Raw genomic sequence first — 20,239 nt, forward strand, 5'->3', positions numbered from 1 at the left:
ATGAATAATTTTTTCAAGTTTTAAGCAAGAAAACTCGACATACTGATTAGAAGTTAAATGTGGGTCGCATTCTAGCATCTTTTTATTTAATAAATACAACTTGTTTACTGAAATTGATAGTAACAATAAACTCCCTGAAATTACGTCAGAAACAAATACACAAAAAAGCCAGACAGTTCTTCATATTAAATTCTGTTGCATTTTCCCAGGAAAAAAGATCAAATTTTTCAAGAAAGCTGGTTTTTTGCATATACCTAGTTTAGCCATAAGTTCTGTTACAAACTTTTAAGGTGCACATTTCTTTCAGTAGGAATAGTCCCGTCAAACATTTTTTCCTAACAAAAGTACTTATAAACTATCAAAAGATTCTAGTTTGGTTTAAACTTTCGATCGGTTAACATGGTGTGGGGCGCCAAAGAAAATCGTGTTGCGGTAATCGCTTTACATAAGTGCGCAAGATTCAAACCAAATTTGTGAGCTTCTGAGACCACTCGGTTAATAAAAACTGTTTGTTTGTCGTTCTATAAAACGTTTTGATGAACTTTCGGAAATAGAAGTTGGACCAAGAAGTGGTAGTCCATGCGTCGCTCAAAGTATTTACTTGCAACTGTCAAAAATTGGATTAAAGTAAAGTAATAGCGACGTATTAGAATTTAAACCTCTTTTTGGAAAATTCTCAATGTTTCGACGTAGAGATTTGTCAGAATATGGAGTTTGATAATTAAAATTCTACAACCAGCAGTAAAAAAAAATCGCTCAAAGTTTTTAACTTCAATTGTCAAAAAATGGATTAAAGCTTACAAAGTAATTGCGACTTATTCAAATTTAAACCTCTTATTGGGAAATCCTTAATGTTTCAACGTAGAGATTTATCAGAGTTTGAAGTAAAAAATTGCAGAATTCAGAGTTCGTCAGTACTGTTTTATACCCTGACTTTACTTTGTGTGTGTGGTGTTTTTTTTTTTTAAGCTAACTGTATGTTCCAAAATGATATGAAAAATTATGCATAACCTTTGCCGCATTAAAAATCATACATTCCCTTTGCCGTCCCTAGAGCTTTATTTCTGTATTATCAACTCCACAATATGACAACTTTGATTAATTCTTTGTCTAAAATCTGTTTTCATTGCGCTCGCTTGTTGAGAATCTAATTTATGTTGATGCCATAAATCTAAACCTCAGCTGAACGCATCAACATCCCCAGGCACAATTTCAATTGCGCTTTGCTCCGCCAAAAATCATTAACCTATTCGCCAAAAGCGTTTGTAACAACGATTTGTTTCATTCCTATTCATAGTGCCCTATGCTGTACCATAGTATAGTTTTCTGCTGCAACAACGTTGGACTTTGCAACAACTATGGTACTATATAGCATAGCAATGCCCAGGGGCGATACAAATTGCACCCGACACACAAAACCATAAAACGTATTTTGCTATTGCATTACAAAAAAGTCGACTTTACCGAGAGGAGAGACTGAACAGAAAAACTTACTAACAGAAGCTAATTAACAGCCCCTAGTCTTTTCAAGCCTTATTTAGAAAAAAAAATGCTGCTTAATAAGAAAATATAAGAGACGAACGTTGTCGTCGTCTCCGTAGCTTGAAAAGCCAAACAAATTATTTACCTGCACTAAAGGTTAACAGAAATAAAAATATAAATAAAACTGCCAAGCAAACCAATGGAACACTAATGTGAATTGCTTTGATTTTTATTTTTACAGCTCTTTTCATTAAGTTCGACATTTATAGCACATTATCAACTTTATAAGGTGATACCAAACTATACTACTAATTGAAATGTATACTTTTATAGATGATTATTAAATTGTGGCAAGAAATCAGCACCATTGCAAACCAAACATTAAATAAATTGATCAGCTTTTGCTATGGTGTTTTATTCACCACAAAATTAAGTAAAAGAAATAGAAAAATTGTTTTTTTTTTTTTTTTGTTTGAAATAAGTAAACTTGGCTTAGACCTCATTTTTATGGAAACATCTAAGAACAAAAAACTGTTTTTGCCGGTAGTTAGAGTCTACAAACTTTAATATAGCCAATTTTGAAAAACGGAGGAAATCAGCTTAAATTAAATAGATCATGTTAAATATTAAATACATTTTCAGATTATATTTACTTAGAATGGCTGGATTCAAGCATTGACAGTACTTTAACACATGATTTATTTCAACTACTTTAACTTTGATTTGTCATCATGCATTCTTTTGTGAATGTAATCATTATCAATTGTATTCATCAAACAAATTAAATAATGACCTAGACAAGTTTTTTTTAGGATCACATTATTGGTGATGAAAATACCGGATGCCGAATTCGAACGGTTAATTTGAGAAAGCACTTTTCATGACAAGAATTACTCTTGGAGAATTTCTCAATTTCTCGCAAAAGGCAGTACCCGTGAAAAAAGTTAGGTGGCACAGGCAGGGATTAAACTCAAGACCCCTAGCATGACAGTCCAACGCACTAACCATCACGCTACGGGTACTACGTGAGGTATAAAGAAATGTATTTATTTTTATTTAAAGGCGTATATAGGCCACGTATCCGAGAAGTTTAATTTTCAATATCCGCATAGATCCGGCTGACCTTGACTTCAAGAAACCCCACAGGAAAAAGTCTGGTGAGGTCAAATCGCATGACCTTGGTTCCCAATTCACAGCACCCCTGCGGGGAAAAACCCTACTCAAATCGTTCATTCAAAACATCAATAGTGGCGTTTGCTATGTTGCACTTAGCGCCATTCTGCTAGAACCACATGTTGTCTAGGTCCATATGGTTCAATTTGGGCCATAAGAAATTAGTTATTATCGTTATGTAGCGCTCGCTGTTGTATAACGCCGCCCGCCCAAAATCGATACCAAACGGTAACTTTTTGAAGATGCATTATTACATGGTGAACCTCGCGTGGGTTGGTGTCGTCCCATACACGGCAAATTTGCTTGTCAGCACAGCTATTCATTCTAAAATGTGCCTCGTCGCTAAAGATGATTTTTTCGGCCAAAATTAGGGTCCTTTTCCAAGCGATTCCAAACTTTGAGGTCCTGGGTCAGTTAGATCTTATACGGGTGTTCCCAAGTTCCGACGTAAAATTCACCAAGTTGAAGTCTGCGTTAGGGCGAGTTCTTGTGTACGGTGAGGCATAGACTGACTCGAGTTCTGCTGTACACTGACGTGGCGATGTTCTCGGCTGATCTTGTGTACGGGTGTTGGCTGATTATTTACTGATCCGCTCGTTTCAAATTTGGCCACTAAACGTTGAGGAGTAGACTATGAAGGGCCACCACGTCTACCGTAAAATATACGAATTGCGCTCAACGTTTGTATTAAAGAACAATCATTTTGATAATAAAGTTTTATCATTTGAACGTGCTGTTCAATCGTGTAAATTGCCATGCTGATTTGGCATAAGCAACTAAAAAATAAACAAATGATTTGATAGATGTCACCAAAACAAAATGGTCACCAGGGGGGTGTGCAAAATCTACCCGCGCAAATTGAAAAACCCTTTACTTCAATAAGTCGGTACTGAACATTATACTTCAGTATTTCGTAATACTGCCTGTGAAGGTCCTTACTTATGTTGTTTGTAATAAAGTGCGAAACCTTATCAATGGCTGAACCAACGTTTAAAGAAATAGCCGAGCCATCAAGTGCCTTTTCCACAAAATCCGAAATTCGATGTGCTTGGTTTAGTCTTATTTTTTCTATGATTTTGCTGAACCTTTAAAGTAGCGTTTTCAAAAAAAAATGTTATGCTTTATTGATAAAAGAATATTGGTTTGTAAGATCCTACTTTGGTTGGTGGCTTACCTTGTTAAGATGCGAGAAAAATCTAACAAAATCTAAAGCTATATAAAATCAAGCCTGATCAGCTCTCTATTGCCACATCGACCAAAACGCACAAGGCATAAAAATACAAAAATTAAACAATACCTATTATCCTATTTTCCACTCCAATATAATCTAAATAATTTAAGATATGTATTCTCTAATAATCCTTCTGCTTATGCAAATCTCTGTGAATAAAATGTATTTAAAAAATAGTTATCTTCGTTATATTATTGAGGACTCAAAATTGAATCCTTTTTACCTGAAGCAAAAACTAAATAGAACACAACCGAGACCATTTTAATGGCTTCTTTCCAGTTTACGAACTAAAACCTCAAAGTCTAATTGAGTTCTATTATTCCATTTGTATCTACGGAAACATAAGAGTATACCATATGATACGTGTGTTTTGAAAAGGTCCTTAAAATACTTTCACCCACAAGTACTATATTCAACTAAAAAAGGTTGAATATATTATAATCTACATATATTTGAGTATTCAGAGAGAAAAACTACATGTATGTACATATGTAAGTATACTCCTATTGTTAACCACTAACAAGCCATCACAAACTTTTTTTTTAGAGATGTTCAATCTTTATTTATTTATATAACATAGATATATTCAAATTCTTGCTATTTGTGCGATGAAAGAAATATGCTACGAGCAACAAGTAACATTTTCAAACAAGTATATTTTGTATTTGTTTTATACTCAAACTAACATCCAAAATTGAAAGGCAAAACTTTTCAAATTCAGCACACCAAGTTAATATGTAAATAATAGAATTCTAAAATTATTGAAATGTGAAATGGTAGAAGACAGTTCAGAAGTTTTCAATAATTCTAATATAGCTATTTTGAAATTACTTTACATGGACTCATTAAAAATGCAAGTAGAGTATGTAGGAAATTGAACTGAAGACTGTTTAGGTAAGACACACTCCATTATTGGCACGTCTTTTTTCAATCAGGTCAATAAAGAAGCTCGAGACTTAAAAAAAAGTCTAATTGAAACAATTAATCTTTCATTTGATAGACTTCAAGTATTCGTGATAATGTTCCACAAATCCTTATCTCATAATGCTCGAGGAATGCTTTATTTAATTGAAAGTGATACACCATCCTTTTTTGGACTTGTTTTCTCAAAAGTCAGAAAAGAATTTGCATCGATAAAATAACTGAATCCAATTTTCACGGTTTTAGGATTTTAATTGTTGCCATGTTTTCTATTTAATTACCAATTTATAAGATTAGTATTGTAATCATTTGATGCTTACATTACTTTTTTATTAAAAATTATGCAGCTCATTTTGTTTCACCAATTCTAGCTGAAAGACAAACTTGAACCTGCGAATTTGTCTATATTTTGAAGTGAAAATGCGTTGTTGAAACGTTTAATAATTTGCCATATTAAAGGTTTAGTTTGCTAATTGTCAAAAGCTTTCAACTTCCAAAGTAACAGTTGCCAATAAAGCGTGCTATTAAATATTAAACCTCTTATTGGAAAACTACTTACAAATATCTTATATAAATGTAAAAGTATCAATTTTGGATTACATAATAAATTGTTGAACAATTTTAAAACATTCTGCAAACCTAAAGACCGTTTTCAAGGTAAATAACATTATATATTAAATCCACATAAACTTTGACTAAATCGGTACTCGGTAATGGTAGATGTCATTCATGATTTGACACATAAATTGAAATATTACTAAATGCATTTTAAGGAAAAGTTTAGTTACTGAACTTTATATATATTTTTCTGTTCCATGTAAGGTAATCTCAACTTGTCCTAATCCTAAGTGCTCGATCAATCTAAGTTGAATTTTCTTGTTTTACGACAAGAAAGTCAATGCATAATTTTGTAACTTTTCACCGCCAAAAGTGAATTCAAAGTTTAATTCAATCATTGGCCACATGACTTGACTTAATGGACTACAAAAAAACAAAATGAAATAAAAATAAAATCAAAATTGAAGTGTCATTGTTTACGAAACTGTAAAGGATAACTTTAAACACATAAAATGCTTTCCTGTCTGGAAATAAAATCACTCAACTGACTCAAAGTTTTCTTACAATTTTTGTTTTCTTCTGTTTTCTATCCATGAATATCAATCAAGTCGTTATCCTAGATCTCTCTCGTGACTTAATGGTAAAGTGTCGTCGTCTTCGGTCGTCCAACAAGTAAAACAAAAAAAAAGAACTTAAAAACTTTTCCTTACCAGATGTACCCACATAACCTTTATACTCGCCTTACACCATCATCAGGCCATCAGAATACAACTCCATTCGCAGACTTGCTTTTGCTGCTTTTTAAGAGCAAAGGATGTGTGACATAATTTATTATATTTTCATTTGCTGCTCATTTCCCTTTTATGGGTATAAAACTACTCCTTAAGGGTTTCGTAGAAAATTCGCCATCGTTTTCTTATGTCCTTGCTGTTGCCGGATCAAAACAGCGCAGAATGGCTTAATAAACGCCTTTGGTTGTGTCCTCATCATTAGTCTTTGAGTTACACTTTGTATAAAAGGAGGAAATAAGAGAGTAGGTATATTACTTGTCGTATATAATGTAAAGTGTGTTCTTGCAGAGTGGAAGCATATTTCTTTTTTTGCTCCTACTTGAATCAAAAGATTATTATTTATGCATAGCTGTGTAATGTCTTCATTTTGAAGGCAGACTTACAAAAAATCAACTGGAATGGGTGTGGAGTAAAGTTTTATGGAATTATTAGATTGTATTTGAAATTTGATATTTAAAGAAAGCTTATATGTAGGTACGAGAAGCTTTTCTTCGAATTGAATTATGATCTGGTTAATTTCTTGAAACAAATTGTTTTAAAAGTTGTTTCAGAAATTATAAAGTAAAAATAGTTGGGTTTTTTAAAATGGTTCAAGTGGAAGAACGAGAAACGTCTTCAAATTATAACAGTTTTCTACTGATATTCTTAGTGAGTGACTGCAACTTTAAGAGCGTTTTGTTTAAGTGACCAAACTCATTTCTGGCTCAATGGTTACGTCCAAATATTCCTAAATGTTGTGTTGAAAATGCACACTTTCTGTATGCATCACTGCCACAAAAATACCTGTTTATTGCAGCTTCCACGCCAGCGGCGGCATTATTAGGGTACATTTTTTTTTATATCGAAGATGACGATAGTCACGAATTACAGGAGGACAACAAGCCACACAGCACTCCTTAAAACCGAACCTTACTTAAAGTCTTACAAAAATCACAAGTTAGAGAAATCGCTTTATGTCAAAACAAAAGTTCATTACTTTCGACGCTTAATTCATTACCTTTTTATTGATATATAATGTAATGTTGTTTCTTGACTTAGTTTCCGCTCTATTACCAAAAGTTTTCAAAAAATGATTGATTGTGCTTAGAAAAGACCTAAAATGAGACAAAATGTTTAAAATAGGCCTCTAAAGTAGAAATAAAATTCTTCAATAAGGTTTTCCAGCAGGAGGTTTCATCTTGAATAGCGCCGCTATTTGGACAGCTGTTACTTTTGAAGATCAGGTGAATTTAAAACAATTTAAACCATTGATGTTTTAATTTAAACTTCGAATTATGCATGTATTTCGGTAAAATTGTCTCCGAAATGCTTTTTTTTCGAAGCAAATGTAATAAGCAAAGTAACTCAAATTCGAACACATAAATCCTTTTAAATTTGAACACATAATTTATTAGCTCACTGGTGATTGAGTTTTATGACTCCGCCTTTAACATCAATAAAACTAAATTATAAAACTCCTTGCAACATAAAGCTAACTCAATGTAATAAAAACACTTACTTAAATATATATATACATATCTAACTTACTCTTTTATATATACGTTCACCTAAACATGTATATACACAAATGTATTTAAGGATAAAAATAAAAACAGGATCAACCACACAAATTGTCGGTAAAACTTAACACATGTTTTGTGTCTCCAAAATGTTTTAACTGAATTACACTTTGTTGTAACAAAAACCCATTAAGTAACTACATAATTCAAATCACATATCATATTGTATGCTACTGAATGAAACAACCAACAATCACTTTGACACAATCAACAGATATAAATAGATAAATGTTTGTAAATGTTTTTTAACCTACATACAAAAATCGTACTAAATCTTTACTACCGAAATTGGAATCAGTAACACGTAATGGTAAATCTTTTTTGTATTTTTTTTGTTAAAATGTTTCGAAAGACATCTTCTTGTATTTAAATTTGTGTAGGATTTCCAAAAGTGACATCTGACATGGAATGACAATTTCCTCTTTGTCGAAACCAATGAATCGATGTCAATCAGCGATGGAGTCGCTTTGATTTGTTTTACATACTCAAAGGTGTTATCTTCTGTTTTCATTTTTGGAACGATGAAGGTTTTGCTTTTGCAGTTCGACATTACCATCAATCTTCAGTTATTGATACCTATTCAACGACCTCTGAAATATGTACATACATATGTGTTCGGTAAAATATATAGATTGTGTATTTTATGTCAAAGATGATCAGTAAATGAAACAATTTTGTTGCTTTTGACTTTTTGAAGTAAAATTTTATTCTAGCTTTTCTTTGTGCTCTTTTTAATTAAGAAATCAGTTTAAATTGAAATCTAGCATATATAATTTTTTTTTATAATTTATTTGTTTATTTTGAAGTTCAAATTTTGAGCATGGCCTTCCACTACAATGGCCCGATGCGAGTGACTTACGTACATATAGAAATCTATTAGGTTCACTGCGGCGTATGTGCATTTTTCTTGTTGTATTCAACATTAAATATGATTTTTACATACATTTCACTATATTAAATTCACAGTTTATAAATCTCAGACTATAAACAAATAAATAATTAAAAAACCAAACTATTGTAAGTGAAAAAGAAAACAATGGCTCTTGACAATTAGTAAATTCAATTTTTAAAAATTATGTACAAATGTTTGAACAAATTCATATTGTATGTGTATGTAATTATTTTTACCTTTATTCGATTGATGTTTATTTCATTGTATTAAGGAAGGTATGCCACGTTGTTAACATTAAAGAAAAACACTTCTGCAACACAATATCTTTATCAATACATTTTCCCTAACCATTCCCTAACGTTTAAGAAAGCACGTCCTCGTGGCATGGACCATATCTTCTATTTAACTCCACCAAAACAAAAGAGCATAAAGTTGTTAAATCAAAAGATCACAATAGTTTTTTGTTTTTTACCTCTTTGACCAATAACTTACTTACTTTCTTAAGGTGGTGCTGCAGTCCTGTGTAAAAAGTAGGGCCTCACCCAAAAAAACTTCTCCATCTATAGTTAGGTCGCAAGCTTTTTTTCACTGCGCACTACTTGACCCATCCACCTCAGTCGTTGGACTGTTATCCTTCTGCCTGAGTCCCAGTCACTTAAAGCCCGTACAGATCGTCGTTCTACATTCTCCACCACTCACCGAAGAACTTTTTTCTCTCAAAACAAATTAAGGTGCTTTCATCCGATTTTTCATAGTCCGTGCTTCACCACCTTATAGAAGGAAGAGAATAATAAGGGTCTTATATAGCGACACTTTGATCACTCGATAGACGGATTCACTACTTAATTTCTTTCTTAACCTTAAGAGTAAAGCTTAGGTAGACATAGTCCTTTCCTACCTCAAAGTAAGGTCTGCGGATGGTGACGAATAAAATCAAATGACAGCGAATCACCTTGTCTAAAGCCTTTTTTCACATCAAAAGGTCCTGTTAAGTTAACCTTTTTTAAAGCAGTGCGAATTCGCAATGTTCAAACTGCACAAACAAACGATTAGTTGGTGCATTTTAGAGGGTTCTCCTTTTTTCAGTATCGGTCAAACAATACTGACGTGCCATTCGTGGGACATGCTTTCTTCCGACCATATCTTAGATATGAGTTGATACATACTCCTTACCAAATCTCCAGCTGCTTTGAGAATTCGGAATTCAAACTTCAGCTTTAAAATGGCAAACTTCAATTTATCAATCCATTCACCATAATATTTGCCTAATTTCAGAATAAGTAGGGCCAATTACATTGCCTTCTGGGATTTTCCCAGTCCCAAATGTAAAAAAACGTCATCAGCATTTTTTCAACATAATTTCACCATTTTTAGTTTGCGAATTTTGACCTCAAAATTTGTACAAATATTTCTAGTGAATTCCATCAAATATATATAATGTCCTGCGCATCGTTCCATTTTCATGCAAGGGCGTATTATTTTCTTGTCAAATGTCAAAAAATTACAGCTTAAAAAACTAAATCTGAAAGGCTATTCGAAATGAAACCTCTTATAAGAAAATCCTTTACAAAAAACAATTTTGCGAATAACTCATTTAGATTTGTCTTAACTTTTCCTACCCTAAATTAAAAGGCTAATGATAAAGCATTTAACTCAAGGTTTAACGTCGGATAAGCAAAACCATCTAGCTTTTAAGTGGTTCTTGAATCTTTCTGGGAGTTGTACTCGATTTTTCCTGTCTGGGGATTACTTTACTTTAAATTAAATTTTAAAAATGTTTTATTTTTAACCAATAGAGTTCGGAACATACCATAAATAGTATTTTCTTGTGAAATTCCACTTGTGTTAATACCTGGTCATGCACACTTTTTGTGTGTAGGAGAAATTACATACATACATATAAATGTGTGCATTATATGTAAAATGATCATTTGTTTATAAAGAAAAAACGTGTCTGGCCTCATATATTTTCCATGCTCACTTTATGAAGGACTATTTTTTAATTAACGTTTACATCTAAGAGCTTCATTAATAATTCGAACAAAACAAAACAAAAAAAAAACTTCCAATTTCCATAAAAATTGAACAATAGAAAAAATGTTCATGTGTACTTGAATATACGGGCTTCTGGTTCTGATAATTTTATATTCTGTTGAAAAAAAAGATTTTAAATAAAAGAAGCCTTTGGGCAAAACAGAACATTGGTCGAAGAATAAAGGACGAATAGATATATGCATATAGAAATCTAGCGCTTTTGTGAATAGGATGGAATTTATTAGTTTGAAATGAGTTTGCTATTGGGAATTTGCATGAAATTTCCATAAAACCCATCCACTTATATTTAAAATCAAGGATTAATCAATGAAACCTTAGCTAGCTTTATTTTTGCTGCAAATCAAGGTAAAGGTTATCCATTATATTATTATTGTGATGATTGAATATGATACGCATTTGCAAATTTAAAATAAAATCTGCTTTTGTTCTCATTATGTAGGCTAGACGAATGAAAATGGCACGCGCGCCGTCTGAATTTTATTATTTAACATATTACATATTTACTTTAATAATGAAAAATAAAATGTTTTCTTTTGAATTTCACTCAAAATTTAATATTTTTTTTTTAAATTTATTTCAGAATTGTTTACAAAATGTCTGTGACACAAAAGCAAAGAATTCAAGTTCCAGATGCATTGAGAGAAGTCCTTTTGGAATTCTCTATAGCATATCTTATTGAACAGCCAGGTGATGTTGTCAACTATGCTGTTGAGTATTTTACTAAATTACAAGAAAGCCGAAATTCGGGAGCAGCTTTATTATTAAAACAATCTGATCTTCCATCACCCGATGAAAGTGTTATGTCCCAAGATGAAGGTAAGTCAAACAATTAATTAATACGAAATAGAAATTAGCAATGGATTTATTGTTTTTTAACATATCCTCAAAGACAATGAGTATATTTTCACATGCGTTCCCGCCATTTTTTCACTAAAATTACCTTATAATTTTAAAAGACCTCTAAAACATAATAATAATTCCATTTGACTTGGAAGATTGTTGTTCATGAAATGTATTTTTGACGTTGGGAACAATCAAAAGTTGTCATCAAATGAGCGTTGTCAGTGGTTGTCCCATCAATTTGAACTTTTAATTCTTCGAAAATTTTGTTTTTTTCTTAACAGGTTCGCAGTTTCATGATAAAGAATGTTTCAAAATTTTGTATTGAACTTTCGTATAAAATTTTGAATTGACCATTCTATATACCTTGACTGTTATTGTGTTGGCATGTCTGGTTTTAGCCGAAGAAAATAAAAAATAAACACATTTTTGTTGGTTCTTTGGAAGAGCTTCGAGCACGAACAACTTTTGTTTTGAATTTGGTTCTCCTTGACACATATACATATATTTGACTACTTTTAAGCTCATTTGCATAGATCCTTGATTCAACACGTCCTATACTGACATTGGCTTTTGACCCACAATGTAATTTCTTAAGCATTTCCAGGTATTAAGAGTGCTATAGGACAAACCTTTAACTTAATTTTAATAAGGACAGGAATATTAGAAGCCTGCGAATAACTATCTGACACAAAAACTTAAGCAAGCCACGTGACAGGCTTGATTAAATTTCAGGCGAGATGTTCAATTTTCGATCACTTTTTTCAGCTATGGTGGCCATATGTCAGCAATAATGCGCCAGATATTCTCTTCGAAGGCGTCAATCATCACGGATTTATCTACGTAGGCAAGTGACTTTACGCAACCCTGTCAACACGTCCGTACGTTCGCGACGTTTTTTTTTCGTCGTCCATAGCTCAAGTTCAAGAACCAGAAGATATATCGATTTCAAATAAATGTTGTTATACAGATAATAAGGCAGAAAGATGCAGAAAGGGTTGTCAAGAAAATTGCTTGTCTGTTTTTTTTACCATAGCAGTTTAAAAAAATGTGAACATTTTGATTAACCCTAAATATCTTACGAACCAAAAACGCTACAGACTTGAATTAAATTTTATATATTATATTGTAACGTGAAACCAAACAACTATATTTTTTGAATAAATCCAATTAACGATTTTTTATAAATTCAAAAAATTGAAAAAAAAAATTGTTACCATGAAAATTTTACAATACAAAAAGATTTTATCTCTAAAACAATTTTGTGCAACGAAAATTATAGTTTTTAACATCTGGTAAAATTTCGAGAAAAATCGAATTGACAGTTTTTTTTACAAAAAATAAAAACCTAAAAAAAAATAATAAAAGTTGGTAAAAATTGATTTTTGACTCAAATATCTTTTCAAAACTTTGAGATATTGGCTTTAAACTTCTTTTATCTTTTAAAAAATATAGTTGTCAATATTTATTTAAATTTTGAGAAAAATCGAATTGAAAGTTTTTTTTAACAAAAAATAAAAACTTAACAAAAGTTAATAAATAATGATTTTCGACTCAAATATATTTTCAAAAAATTGAGATTATGGCTTCCAGCTATTTTTTCTTATAAAAAATACTGTTTTCAATATTCTGAACAATTTTCAGAAAAGTCAAATTGACAGTCTTTTTTACAAAAAGTAAAAATCTAAACAAAAAAATTAATAAAAGTTGGTAAAAATTGATTTTTGGCTCAAATATCTTTTCAAAACTTTGAGATATTGGATTTTAACTACTTTATCTTTAAGAAAATATTGTTGTCAACATTAAGTTAAATTTTTGAGAAAAAAAATAAGAACATAACAAAAGAACAAAACTAAAACTTGGTAAAAATTTACTTTCGACTCAAATAGCTTTTTAAAATTCAAAATATTGTCTTTAAACTTAATTTATTTCACAGAAAAATTGTGCAATAGTTTTTTTTTATAAAAATACAACAGTCCTTTTTTCATAAAAAAAAATAAAATGTACAAAAAATAGTACGCAAATTTTTTAAAATTTGATGTTCGGTTCTTGATATCTCTCAAATTAATTTCATTTATCCAATTTGTAAAAATATAAAAAATGCTACTAGAATTGGTAAACAAATTTTTCGACTAAAAATCTATTTGACAAAACTAGATTTTCAAACTAAACTATTTCTTGATATAAAAAATATTGTTGGTAATTTTAAATTTTTTAAGAATAATTCAACTGTCAACTTTTTTAACCCAACACGAAAACCTACAAACTTTTGAGCAAATCGACAGACGTGATGGGAGGTTATCAGTGTGGATCGCCTCTTTTTTTTGTTATTATTTCGCTTGCAATTTGACGAATTGACAACGATGTGTGATCTTTAAGACATTTTGGCCTTTTCCACTCCAGTTGATGGTTTACCTACCCCTATACTTAATTGATTGAACTTAAGAGAATAACTGTGCGATAGCTATGGCAAAACTGCACAAACAAGTTTTTTGACGGTAAATAACAGCAAAATTATTTGTTCTGTTAATTAGCTCTATTAAGCATCCTTTATTATTATTATGTTATTCAAAACGTCAATTGGTTCTAATCTGATTTCACACTTATAGCGTGCCAAATTAAAACAAAAATTGACAATTAATTTTATCGACGGTATTAATGTGCACCAATTCTCCACGTATGTTATTGATATAATTTAAAAATATATGTGGTTCTAACCTTTTTTCGTGCACTGTATACTTCCTTCTCTTCACATTAAAACCTGGTCAAGAGTCTCGATGGTGGGTTAGGTATCAAAAAATACTAGAAAACAAACACCAAGGAAAAACTACTATATTTGATATTAACGTTGTTGTCGACAAAACAATCTCAAATTGTTCTTACAATGTACAAATCCTTTACGCTCTTAAAAAAAATATGTAAGTAAGTCAAACTTTAAAGCTCCTAAAATGTCAAGGTTAGTATTGCGCGGCAATACGTTCATTTTTGTTTTTATTGTTTGTAATTCCATTTTATGTAAATACGATTTGTCCTCGTACCAAAAATTATTCTAAGACCTTTGTTATATACAAAATAATGTACATAAGTAGGCCGATAAATAAACACTTTTTGTGTAGAATCAAGTCTCCAAAACGCCAAGTGACAAGCTCCAAATGCCGCCGCGCCGCCGAACAACAAACGAAAACGAAAACCAAATACAAATTCATAATCATAGCATGCAAATGGAATGGTAAAAAAAGCTATTATCTCGCAAGTTCTCAAGATACATATCAATTTGTTGGTGGTCACCCTTCTGCACGTTCGCACTTTTAATGTAGGTTGATATTCGTATTTATAGTAAATATACATATATACGCATCACAGACGCCCACGCCCTTTCCTTCATAAGATTGTAATTCCCAGAGCCAAGTAATAAACTTATTAGAATTCCTGTTGAATATAAAGTACATTATGTGGTTATTGTCTCGTGACAATGCAAGTTGTTTGCATAAATTACGCCTCAACATTTACGTACACATATATGTACGAGCAAGTATGTATGTATATGAATGAGCTGGTAAAAGCACTGGGGAATTATAGAAGCGAGCGCCACTATACCGCACATACCGTAATCTATTTTAAGCACTCAATAAAATCATACTCGACTAACAATCATACAAATAACAAGCTTCAGTTTTAGTATATAGAATGCAAGAAAAACGGGTTAAGGACACTACGGCTATAAAATTCCGTTCCGTGCCTCTTACTCTCGCCATCCGTTTCGGTCTTGGCTTCGGTCTCGGTCTCCTTCAAGCTAAAACTCACACTCTCTGTCTCCGTTCTATCTAGAGAGCTTGATTTCCGAACCGAAACGTGTGCAACATTGAGCATTGGATAATCGAGACAATGTTAATTGTTACAGTCCTCCCTCTTACAATCTGACAACCCCCCGTCTAACTCGTTGTCTCCCAATCATCTAAACACTATCTATCACACAATTGATTTTATTTTGTTTCGAGGTGTTTTTTATTGTTTTCGTTATTTTCTTTTTTATTTTTAATTGTGTTACGGATGCACAGAAGCGCTCTTTATTATCAATTTGTATTCAACAAACACCTATAAAGTGTGACCAAGCGAAAATAAAATAAACTATAAAACTTTGATTGAAAATGGAGATTCTATGCGATTAATTGTCATATAAATAAAGCTTGAATTTGGTCATGTAAACATGCTCACAATGTAAGCTTATTATGAATTTATGGAGTAGGGCACAATTAGCCCAGTTTAATGGCCCATTGTGATACCACGTGAATCTTGGAGCTTTCTTCTAACCTCAATTAAACCAGTTGGAGTCCCTTACAAAACGTAAAGGATTGCCTATATTAATGTGATTGAGATCGTGATAGAAGAATTCTTCTAGGTAATTCCTGCGTTTTTGGGCTAGAGCAGGGCATGTACAGAGGAGGTAAAGAACAGTTTCCTCCTATTTTTCATCCATACAACTTCTGCAAGAGTCATTTGAGAATACGCCTAGCCGGGTGGCGTGCGTTCCTATAAGACAGTGTGGGGTTAATACACAGATTATCTGCTTAGACACCTTGATCGCATTAAATCTAGTGTAGGACAGATGTTTTTTGTGAACTGACACGCGGTGATGATATTCCATCTCATGCTTGCCTTCTTCATAGCGTCTTGTATTAACGAAACGTGGTAGAATGGGTTGTACTGCACCATTTCTGGCGAGTTCATCTGCCTCCCAATTGACTTGAATGTTGTGTCATCTCCATAAGAGATGATCGGCAGTAAATGACGGAGTTAAGAGATTTGATAGCGGCCTGACTATCTGAGAAAATACGGATATCAGATGTTGATATCAAGGTTTCTTTAAGCCAGGACAAGTCTTCTTTTATTGCCAACAGTTCCACCTGGAACACTCTACAATGACTGGGCAGGCAGTATGTGAGATTTAAGCTCAGAGTACACACGTACACCAACCCCTTGCCAAAATTCTTAAGCTTTAATTTTGTGTTAACTTGAATTTCTAAATTTTATAACTTGATAAACTAAGCCTTAAAATAAAATGGTGTAGTTACTGAATAGCTCTGTAAAGAAAGCAAATTTGTATTACTTTTTGGGCCGCATTTTGAACTATGACAAAGTAATCTTAAACTCAATACTATCTCCTTCCGCTTTTATTTTGAGTCTGTTAACAAAGGCTTTGTTCGTCCAAAACTTGAGTACAACATAACATCTCGGTGGGCAGGAACTCCAATAGCAATGTTAAGTCAAAAAAGAGTTTTTTAAAATGAAAGGTGATAGCTATACATATATCTGGTTTATAGAAGTTCAACGCTTTATGTATTTCAAGTTACATTCCGCCTCTCAAACAATTCTGCCTTAATACTCAAATTTCTAGGAATGCCAATCAGGTTAGCCTTTAGCTCAGGTTTGGACGTTCTGTCAAGAATTTTCTATTTTTCAGCTGCACATCAAGAATTTGTTAACTGTTGTCATTGATGGAGGGGACCTACAGTTTTAGGCGAATCCGAACGGCTCATTTGAGAAAGCATTTTTGCATGGCAAAAAATACTCTTGGAGAATTTGTCAATTCCTCGTACCCAGGGGTACGCAAGAGGCAGTACCCCTGAACAAAAATTGTAGATGGCATAGGCAGGGATCGAACCCAAGACCTCTGGCATGACAATCCAACGCACTAACTATCATGCCACGGGTACTACCCATCTATAGACATGGGACCAACAAATCACTCGAAGAGTTTTTCTCACGAAGCATCCTAAGACGCTCTCATCTTTCTTTAATATAACATGGTTCAAGCCTTAGTGCCATAAATAAGAACCAAGAGGATGAATGTCCTATAAATGGTGACTTTAGAATGGCCAAGAGGAGACTTTTACCGAATTGCCTTCTAAGACCAAAGAAGCAGCGATTTGCAAGAGTTATTCTCTGTTTAATTTTAGTACTGGGTTTGCTGTCTGAGTTTATAGCGGTGCCTTGGTGGGCAAATTCTTTGATTAATCGTTCAGTGCCCTTTTTGATGACATATACTTGGTCTTGCCCTCATTGACCACTAAACCTATCTTCATTGCTTCCGTCGCCATGCTCAAAAAATCACCACCACTGAAATCACGCTTTGATCTTAGATTTATGTATATCAATATCATCGGCGTTGTTGAGTTATTGGACGGACCTTTGGAAGATTGTACCTCGGGTCTTGACGATTAAGTTTTGCACAGTTCTTTATATATCGGAAGAGTCGCATGATAGTGCATCGCATTGCTTAAAATCTCAGCGCCAAAAGCATGGAGTGAGATCTTTTCCTTGATAGCAGCGTGCATTCTGCACAAACGTTAAGTTTGACAGGGATGCCAAAACTTGACATTGCTCTGTAAAGCTTTTCCCTATAGATGATGTCATACTGAGCCATGAAATCCATAAAGAGATGATGGGTATCGAGTGAAAGTTCCTAATTGTAGATTCTTTTTTTCTCCAGATTTGCTGGACGTGAGTTAGCATTGATACTTATTTTTCAGCTGCACATTAAGAATGTATATTCTTTATCCAACTCTGTGTTTCCCTTCCGATATCTACTCTTCGAACTGTGTTATTTTCATCAGATTAAAAATATAAAGAAATATTAAACAAAATAAACTTCGTATAAACGTTAACATAGTTAAGTATTACATTTATTTTTGTAAAATTGTCCAATCATAAACTAAGCTCTTTGCGATCTTACTATATTACGTTCTTTATGTCCATCAAGCAACCAAAAATGAGCCTAATTTTTTCTGAATTTCCTTTTCAATATAAAAACAAAAAAAGTAATTGAAAAAACTTGATGTTCAAGGATTTGTCATCTTTAAAAAACTGCAAACAAATAACATCGATTTTTTTGAAATTTTGTACATTTATACTTTAATTTATATTTTAATTTATACCAACTTACTTGTGGATGAAAACTATTGCTCGTGTACGTTTTCAATACCTATAATAACAATTTCGATATAATTTTATATAAATGCAGCTACATACGAAGTTTATCTCCTACAGATAAACAACTCTGAATGTTTATCTGTTTCTCTTGGTGTATTATCAACTTTGTCATCGTTGGTCGTGCTTTGGTCGGACGTCCATATATAGATGAACCTACCACAAGGGTATAATATATTTCTAGTATTCCAAAGAAATTCCTATTGCAAAGAATTTCAGACATTTAGGACAAGAACAAATCGATTAAATATCGATCATAAAATATACACTTCAAACACTCCGCCTTACTTGAACTATGCTATTTAAAATTTATTTTGCTTGGAAATATTTTAAAATTGTATTAAAAGTACATAAAACAACATAAGGTCGTATATTTTTGCTTAAATATCTTTCAATAAATTAAATAATATATGTACATATAGTTTATATTATTTGCAGTAATTATTCATTGTGAAAGAAAAGTTCGTGGTATTTACTTTTTTAAATGATATCATGCGATTACGAATAAGTCTGAATTGGTCCATTTGGCAGGTTCGAGCATAGCGACTGGTACATATCGCGATAATAGCACGAGTAATGTTGGCTTCTAAGACGTTAACCGTAGCCGGCTTATTCCTACGAACTTGAAACTTTTCATATCTTCAGAGAAAATAGTCAAAAGGTAGACTTGTAAAAGAATGCAATCTTTTGGGAATGCAATTATTATAAATCATTTTTTGAGTTCATCTTAAAGATTGCATTAATTGATTTAGTTTTCAAATTTTACTATCATCAATCAAATGATCTTAAAAGGACTGCAATAATTTGTTTAATGAAATTTCTCTTAAAAATGCGAATACTTCAAGTGAATGCAAAGGCTTTAAAAGAATACAAAGAGTTTAAAAGAATGGATAAAATCATAAATAATTGCAATCAATGTTAATTGACTGAAATCAAATAATTGAAGAAAGATTGGTGATTGCAAAATTTGAAGTCCTGATCTTAGATCAGATTGCATTCCCTTAACATTGCATTCTTTTAAAAACCTGCTAAAGGTCGATCATGCGGTAATTCACCGAACAACACTAAAAGCATTTCTCACAGAACGCTAATTTTTGTTCTGTTCTGGATGATTTTTTTCCATGAAGAATTGCCAAACGATTCTGAACAAATTTACATAGCATTTTGATAGGAATCACACGTAATATATCAAAAAGACCTATTTAAACCCAAACCTTACGATAAGTTACCGATGTATGTGCTAAGTTTTCGAAAATACTTGAAAATAAAGTTTTAAACTTTCTATTCATGGTAAAGTATTTTCTAATAAGCAGTTATTAAGTTTGACCCGAAGACGATATTGTTAATGTGTTAGTTTGCTCTTTTCCAACTATCATCAATCTAAAGACATGCCATGTATATCTCCGTATCTCTAACTAACGTAGGCATTACCTATATTATGAAGTACGACTCTCAGGTTTTGGTCAAGTAATTTATTATTGTGAATATTTGGGTAAACAGCATTGAGTTTAATCTCACAAATTTAAGTTGGAATTTATAAGAACGTATATTTGAAGAGGTGTTTTTTTTTTTTCTATTTAACTTTGGAATTTGCACAGCAATATCATGTTGTTGTCTATAATTCTATTAATGAAACTGTGGGTTGATATAAAAACATACTTATATCTTGTGTGATTGTATTTTCATGACTTTATTCATTAAGAGTATATGAGAGTTTATTCAGATGTACATAATGTATGTAGGTCAAAAG

General features: G+C 32.2%; 1 protein-coding gene across 3 annotated transcripts in view; it reads left to right on the plus strand.

Annotated features, from left to right (window-relative positions):
* Positions 1–20,239, plus strand: part of LOC129952899 (cAMP-dependent protein kinase type II regulatory subunit) — a 161,235-nt gene that overhangs the window by 81,568 nt on the left and 59,428 nt on the right. For all 3 annotated transcript variants that reach the window (XM_056065842.1, XM_056065841.1, XM_056065840.1), the window contains exon 2: positions 11,243–11,478. In XM_056065842.1, the coding sequence (XP_055921817.1) occupies positions 11,256–11,478 (223 nt within the window). In that variant the 5' untranslated portion in view covers positions 11,243–11,255. The remainder of the gene's footprint in view (positions 1–11,242; positions 11,479–20,239) is intronic.

The sequence above is a fragment of the Eupeodes corollae genome, chromosome 3 (assembly GCF_945859685.1).
Source record: "Eupeodes corollae chromosome 3, idEupCoro1.1, whole genome shotgun sequence".
Lineage (NCBI taxonomy): Eukaryota > Metazoa > Arthropoda > Insecta > Diptera > Syrphidae > Eupeodes > Eupeodes corollae.